This window comes from Tamandua tetradactyla, chromosome X, assembly GCF_023851605.1.
Source record: "Tamandua tetradactyla isolate mTamTet1 chromosome X, mTamTet1.pri, whole genome shotgun sequence".
Classification (NCBI taxonomy): Eukaryota; Metazoa; Chordata; class Mammalia; order Pilosa; family Myrmecophagidae; genus Tamandua; species Tamandua tetradactyla.
In genome coordinates this window covers 576504-583949 of record NC_135353.1, presented here as the reverse complement: position 1 = coordinate 583949, position 7446 = coordinate 576504, and the positions used below count along the sequence as shown (strand labels likewise).

The window sequence follows — 7446 nt, the reverse complement described above, 5'->3', positions numbered from 1 at the left end:
ATGTTCTGGAGAGGTTGTGCCCTCTAGGTTTCAGGACTTATCTGGTCCAGTGACCCATCTGGAGGTTGTAGGTTTCTGGAAAGTTACTCTAGTGTCTGGAACCCTTGTGAAATCTTATATTGCCCTAGGTGTTCTTTAGGACTGGCTGGAATGGTCCTGGTTGGGATTTGGCAAGTTATGATAGGTAGTAATGTCTAATTGAAACTTGCATAAGAGCAACCTCCAGAGTAGCCTCTCGACTCTATTTGAACTCTCTCAGCTACTGATACCTTTTTTGTTACAATTTTTTTCCCACATTTTGGTCAGGTTGGAATTGTTGATCCCATGGTGCCAGGGCCAGGCTCATCCCTGGGAGTCATCTCCCACAGTACCATGAAGTCTTTCATCCCTGGATGTTATGGTTTCACTTACAGAGTTGGGCATAGAGAGAGTGAGATGGCCTAAGATCTTAAATTTGTAAGCTAACAAACCCCCATTGTAAAAGCTAACCCATTTCTGGGATATTGCATTCTGGCAGCTTTAACAAACCAAAACACGTGGTTTCTGATGAGAATACTTGTTTCTCTGTGTGTAGGGTGTTTTTCCCCACTGTGGCTTCCTTCAAGGTTTTCTCTCTGTCTTGAGTATGATATGCTTAAGTCCTTCCTTCCCTCTTTCCTCCCTCCCTTCCTCCCTCCCTCTCTTCCTTCCTTCCCTCTTTCCTTCCCTTCTTTTTCTTTTTCTTTGGTATTTTTCCTTTAGGGTGTTTCTGAGACTCATGGAGCTGTGGTTTGGTGATTGTCCCTAAATGTGGAAATTTCTCAGCTATTCTTCAAATATTTCTTCTGCTTAGTTGCCACTACCTGTTCTTTTTGGTGTTCTAATATTGCATATATTACACCTTTTAATATTGTCCCACAGTTCCTGGGTAGTCTGTTTTTATCCACTTTTTTCTCTTTACATTACAGTTTGGGTAATTCCTATTGACTTATCTTTACATTCACTGATCTATCCTTGGATGTGTCAAATCTGCGATGGGCTCATCAAAGGCATTTTCATTTCTGTTACTTAAAAACTACTTTTTTCTACCATTTCCTTTTAATTCTTGTATTTTCCATCTCTCTGTTGACATTATCTTCCTGTTTGAATCTGTGGTGGACCCCAGAAAAGCCATGCCCTTTAATACTCATTCAGTATTGCTGGGTGAGAGCATTTTGATTATTCCCATGGAGATGTGACCCACCCAACTGTGGGTGGTAACTCTTTTTTTTTTTTTTTTTGCATGGGCAGGCACTGGGAATCAAACCTGGGTCTCTCGCATGGCAGGCGAGAATTCTGCCTGCTAGCCATCATGGCCTGCCAGGGTGGTAACTTTTGATCAGATAAGCTTCAATAGAGTTGTGACTTCCCCCATTAACCCTTTAAAAGAGGAAACAATTTGGAGAGAGTCCCTTTTTGTAGAGCCATGAGAAAGCCAGAAGACACTGCCATGCTTGCCATGTGCCCTTCCATCTGAGAGAAACATTGAATGTCAGCGGCCTTATTGAACCAAAGTATCTTTCCCTGGATGCTTTAGATTGGACATTTCTATAGACTTGTTTTAATTGAGACATTTTCTCAGCCTTGGAACTGTAAACTAGCAACTCATTAAATTCCCCTTTTTAAAAGCCATTCCGTTTCTGGTATATGCATTCTGGCAGCTAGCAAACTAGAACATTATCCATCTGATCTTTCATGTTGTCTATCTTTTCCATGAGAACCTTAACATATTAATCATAGTTGTTTTAAATTTCCTGTCTGATAATTTTAACACTTCTGTCCTAAGTCTGGTTTTATTGCTGCTTTGTCTCTTCAAACTGTATTATTTCTTGACTTTTGGTGTGTCCTGTATTTTGCTGTTGTTGAAAGCTGGACATATAGGGCAGTAGATTCTAAGGTAAATATGACTTTAATGGAAGGATTTATATTAATCTGACCAGGAATTGAGCTGTGTCTGATACTTGCTGTATCTATGAGTGCCAGAGGTGTCAAATTCCTCTATGGACACTGTTTTCATCTCCCATCTTAGCCCCAGTCCTTTCCTCTGTACAGCTCCTCAGAGACAAAAGACAAGTCTGTCTCTTGCAGCTTCATTCCAGAGTCTTATTGGGGTGTGGAAAAATGGGATTTTCTCTAATCTTCTGATTAGAACTCAGTCTTTGGAATACACAGGGGGCCTGTGTATTGGGGATGTGGTCTTCACAATTGTTTCTGTCTCTCCTCTATGGGCATAACTTTTCTCTTCTTGTTGCCTAATCCCTTCCCTGGCTGCAGCATTCTCAGTCTATGCCTTTGAAACCATTTTTCCTGTATATTTAGGCTTTCCTTTCCTTTTGCTTATGTGATACAGGGAAACTGGAGTAGGATTGGGAAAAGGAAGAATTTTTCCCTTCTTCTAGCTGAGATAGGATTCCACTGTTTTTTTCTAGCCATGTCATTCCCTAAATTAAGGCTTTTTGTTCTGTTAGAGATGAGCCTGCAAAGGTTGTTCAATGGTTATTCTTATTTTTCCTCTTCAGGGCCAGGCATGGGGTGGGGTATTGGGGGAGAGGGCACTCTAGATTCATTTTGATTTTCTCTATCAGAGTTTGCTGGGTTCGTGGAGAGCAAGCCTGTGCAACTGTATCTCCCATGCACTTTTCAGTCTCATACTAGCCCACACTTGGCCTCCAAAATTTCATTCAAATTCCTGGCTAATTGTTCTGACGAGATTATGGTATCCCATGGTTTCTGCTTCAGGCAAGGAAATCTAGGATTCTATGTCTCCCTAGAGGTGCCTGTTTCTCAAGTTTTCAGAATGGTGGTTTGCCCTCAGGTTCTAGTTCGCTGATGAGTCCAAAAGTCATTGATTTTCCATATATGTAGCATTTAAGGACAAGAATTATAATTTCCAAGCTTTTCACATATCCAAGTTGAAACAGAAAGTCACCCAGTTCTCTTTTGAATGAATTCCAATAAAGCTCCCCTCCTCCCCCAAAGGGCAAATGAAACTTCTCTAGTAGAGGATGCTAATAACCTCTGTGCTTCCAAATACATCAGTCATTTCTAAGTCTTCATCTTTGACCTCTCTTTGCAGCATTTGACAAAACCGCCCACGCCTTCCTTCCTTAAGTATTTTTTTCCTCTCTGCTTCTGGGACGCAACACTCACACGCTTTTCTTCTTACTGCATTAGCTCCTTTTCAGGCTGCTTTTATTATATCCTCTTCATCCTCTGCTAAATGTTGTCTCTATCATGGTATTTATGATATTCTTGGATTATACCACTCCATAAATGACCTTATTTAAGCTTCGTTACTTTAAATACCATCTATATGCTGATGGCTACCAAATTTGTATTTCCAACATGAACTTCCAGAAATTTACTTTAATATCTCACATATATCTTAACCTTAATATATCTAAATAGAACTCATTTGGGGATCTCAAATGATCTTCTATATCAGAGTCATCAGAGAAATTTGTTAAAAATGCAGCTTCCAGAACCCAACCTCCAGAGTCTATGATTCAGTAGTGATTGTATTACAGGTAGTCTGCTGATTACACTTTAAGGAGTATTATTCAAAAGGAATATTTAGGAATATTGTAATTAATAGCCAACCTAATAGCACAATTCTAACTTTTTCTATTTCTCACAGATTATAGGATAATCTTGGGAAGAAATGATTAGATGTCTTCCCAACTCCACAGAAAGTATTTCAGACCACATAGAAAGTACCTAGCCCCATACATCTCTTACCAAAATGGTCTTCATGTTGCTGCCAAGAACAACTCAGAGACTTGGAAGTTGTATGGTACCAATGGATGGCTACTGGAAATAAGTTTTTGAAGTTGTGCTGTTGAAGGACCCAATATGTGATTCTTCCTTTCAGCAGGTCCTGGAGCCTAGCAGCACAAGTACCTGGAAAATTTGGTGATAAGAGAGAGTTAGTAACACTATAAAACACCTCTTAAGAAGTTATAAAACAATCATTACAGGCTATAACTATGAGAAGGATTAGATTTTGTTATGCCATCTATTGAGGATTAAACAAAAGAGAAGTTCTGAAAAGTTAAGAATAAGTGCTCTTTAATCATTGTTTCCATTTTCTCACCAGCCATTCCTATTGTATGCCTTGCAATCTTGCCTCTGTCCTACTATTTAACTGAAGCAGTTTTTTTGAAAGTCACTGATTTTTGTTTCCCAACTTAAACATAATGATCACTTTTCAGGTCGCATAATGATCACTTCTGGGCCTCTCTGCTTTTGAAATTATTGATCATCCTCATATCCTCACTCTGACTCCTTGAAACTCTCTTCTTCACTGATTGTGTGTGACTCTAGGCAAGTTACTTAAACCCTCGGTGACTCTTCCCTCCTTTGTAAAATGAGAAAAAATAATTACACCTATCCTGTGGGAATAGTTTGAGGAATAATACTTAGTACTGTGTCTGGCCCGTAGTTAAGCCCTAAATAAGTGTTAGTTGCTATTAGAATCATTATTATTATGATGATTCTTGTTAGGGATAAATTATGACTATTGAGAAAAGTGCCTAAGGAGTAGGTGAGTCCCTTGGTGGCATGGATTCAGAAAAATTAATGAAAAAACTTCCTTTGCATAAACTCTTAGAAAGAATTAATATGTCCTATGTGAAGAGAGGGGGAAAGCCATGAAATTGCAGAGAAATGTAGTGCTTGATGTGAACATTTTCAGTAATTCCCAAACATGCAGTTAAGTTACTAAACCCACAAAATGCTTGTTTCGGTGCATTGTGTGTGTGTGTGTGTGTGTGTGTGTGTGTGTGTGTGTGTGTGTGGTGTGTAAGCTAATGAAGGACTGAATTTTATATTGACATGAGATGAAAACAATTGTATATACAAAGGCCATAGATAGACATAATAAAATTCGATGATGTCTTGAAAAAGGTTCTGAAATACAAGGTATGAAATTCAGAGCAAAATTCAAATATATTGAGATTCTGTGGTGGGCAGGGGAGTGGGGAGAGGAGGGTATAGAGGTCTCTGCTGATATCTGGTTTCATTTATTTTCTTCACTGTCTCCTAGTTTCCAATGTCTTATCTGTGCTGCTTTGAATCTGTTATGTATCCCAGAAAAGCCTATCTTCATTTAATCCTTTCTTGTGGGTGCAGACCTATTGTGAGTGGGACCTTTCGATTAGGCTGTTTCCATGGAGATGTGACCCACCCAATTCAAGGTGGGTCTTAATCCTTTTACTGGAGTCCTCTATGAAGAGAATAAAGATAGAAAATACACAGAAAAAGATATAAAGAGTAGAGAGATGAACCCAAGTGAAGGATGCAAAGAGTGATAGAAACACCACAGAGACACTAAGGGAGATCCACAGACACAGAGAGCTCAGAGAGGTATCCCAGCAAAAGTAAGCAAGGATACATGGAACCTAAAAGCAATGGAGCCTGAGAGTAAAGGACAAGCAGATGCCTTCCTATGTGACAGAGGAACCCCAGATGCCATCAGCCTTCCTTGAATGAAGGTATCCTCTACTTTTGCTTTAATTTGGACACTTCCATGGCCTTGGAATTATAACTTGTAACTTAATATATCCTCATTGTTAAACGGCAAACCATTTCTGATTTACTGCATTCTGGCCACTTTAGCAAACCGAAACAACACCTATAGCTACTGTCTAAGGCAGGGGCTGGCAATCTATGGCCTGTATCTGTTTCTGTATGGCCCACAAACTAAGATTGAATTTTATACTTTTAAATGGTGGTAAATAAAAACAGAGAAAAACATGTGACCAAAATCACATGTTGTCTGCATGCTTAAAATACTTGTTATCTTGTCCTTCACAGAAAATGTTTGCCAATCCCTGGTCTAATACATGAATATAAACCTGATGAACAGTTTGGAAGACCACCTTCCAGACCACTACAATGGAAATCTTCACAGCTGCCATATGCATATACAAAAACACATATGTATTTAGTATTAAAACCACAAAAACGATAGAAGACAAAAAGAAAATTTGTCCTCTTCCATTTCCCTTAATCTTAATACTCAAAGCTTACTACTTTTAATATTTAAAAGTCAGTCCAAGAAATTTACAAATCAGGAGTAGATATCTGCAATTCATACAACAGGATTCACACAATAGTATCAAGAACATTTAAATGAATTCTAGCAATCCAGAAGCAAATGTGAGTAAACATTCCTAAGAAGAAGAAAACATGGTCAATACATTTATGAAGAGATGTTTAATATCACCAATGATCAGGGAAATTAAAATCAAGTTACAGTGACATATTATTTTATACGCATATGACTGGCAAAAATTAAAAGGTCTGATAATATTGAATGTAGAAGTCTTACATATTTCATTAAATTCATTCTTAAGAATTTGATTTTTTGATGCTATAATAAACAACATTAAAAAATTTTCAATTTCCAATTGTTTGTTACTAATGTATACAAATACAATTTATTTTCTTATACTGACCTTGAATCCCATGACCTTACTAAAATCACTGATTACTGCTAATAACTTTTTTGGCGATTTCTTAGAATTTCTTGCATAAAGGATCATATCATCTATGAATAAAGACAGTTTTATTTCTTCCTTTCCAACTTTTATACTTCCTAATTCCATTTGTTGCTTTATTATACTAGCTAGGACCTGAAGTACAATTCTGAATAGAAAGGGTGATAGTGCACATCTTTTCCTTGTTCCTGATTTTAAGAGAAAACATTCAGTATTTCCCAATTAAGGTGCTAGTCATGTTTTAGTTATTTTGTTTTGGGATGTTGTTGTTATCAATGGCCTTTTCTCAGGTTTGGGAAGTTCCCTTCAGCTCATAGTTTTCATGAACTAATGCTGAACATTAACAAATACACTTTCTTCATTCACTGAGATATTGTATGGCTTTTTTTTTCTTTTAATACACTGCTAGATTCAGTGAGCTGAAATTTGTTAAGGAACTTGCAACTAGATACATGAGAAATTTTGGTATTCTTTTGTGATGTATTTATCATGTTTTTATCAGGTTTATGCTGGCTTCACAAAATAATTCAACAAGTGTTTCTCTATCCCTGTCTCTATTCTTTGAAAATGCTTATACAAGGTCAGTATTATTTCTTCCTTAAGGGTTCTGCAGAACTCACCAGAGAAGCCAACTAGGTCTGGAGTTTTCTTTGTGGGTGATCTCTTCTCTCTCTTTGTTCTGGAACTCTATACCTTTGTGAGACTTTTTGTCTGAGGCTCACATTTCCCGTATACTTCATTCTTTCCTTCCATCTTAACTTTTTATGTTCTTTAATTTTGACATTTTTATTTAATGATTTTTTCCTGCTGTGTCCAGTGTCCACTTAAGATGATCCAAATAATTTTTTATTTCACATATTTTACTTTCACTAGAAAAATTTGATTTTCTAGTATTTCCATTTGGTCCTTATAATGAAATTCCACTTAT

General features: G+C 37.4%; 1 protein-coding gene across 1 annotated transcript in view; it reads right to left on the bottom strand.

Annotated features, from left to right (window-relative positions):
* TMLHE (trimethyllysine hydroxylase, epsilon) overlaps positions 1-7446 on the bottom strand; it is a 106773-nt gene that overhangs the window by 21110 nt on the left and 78217 nt on the right. Inside the window, exon 4 of the mRNA XM_077146007.1 lies at positions 3757-3918. Within this exon, the coding sequence (XP_077002122.1) occupies positions 3757-3918 (162 nt within the window). The remainder of the gene's footprint in view (positions 1-3756; positions 3919-7446) is intronic.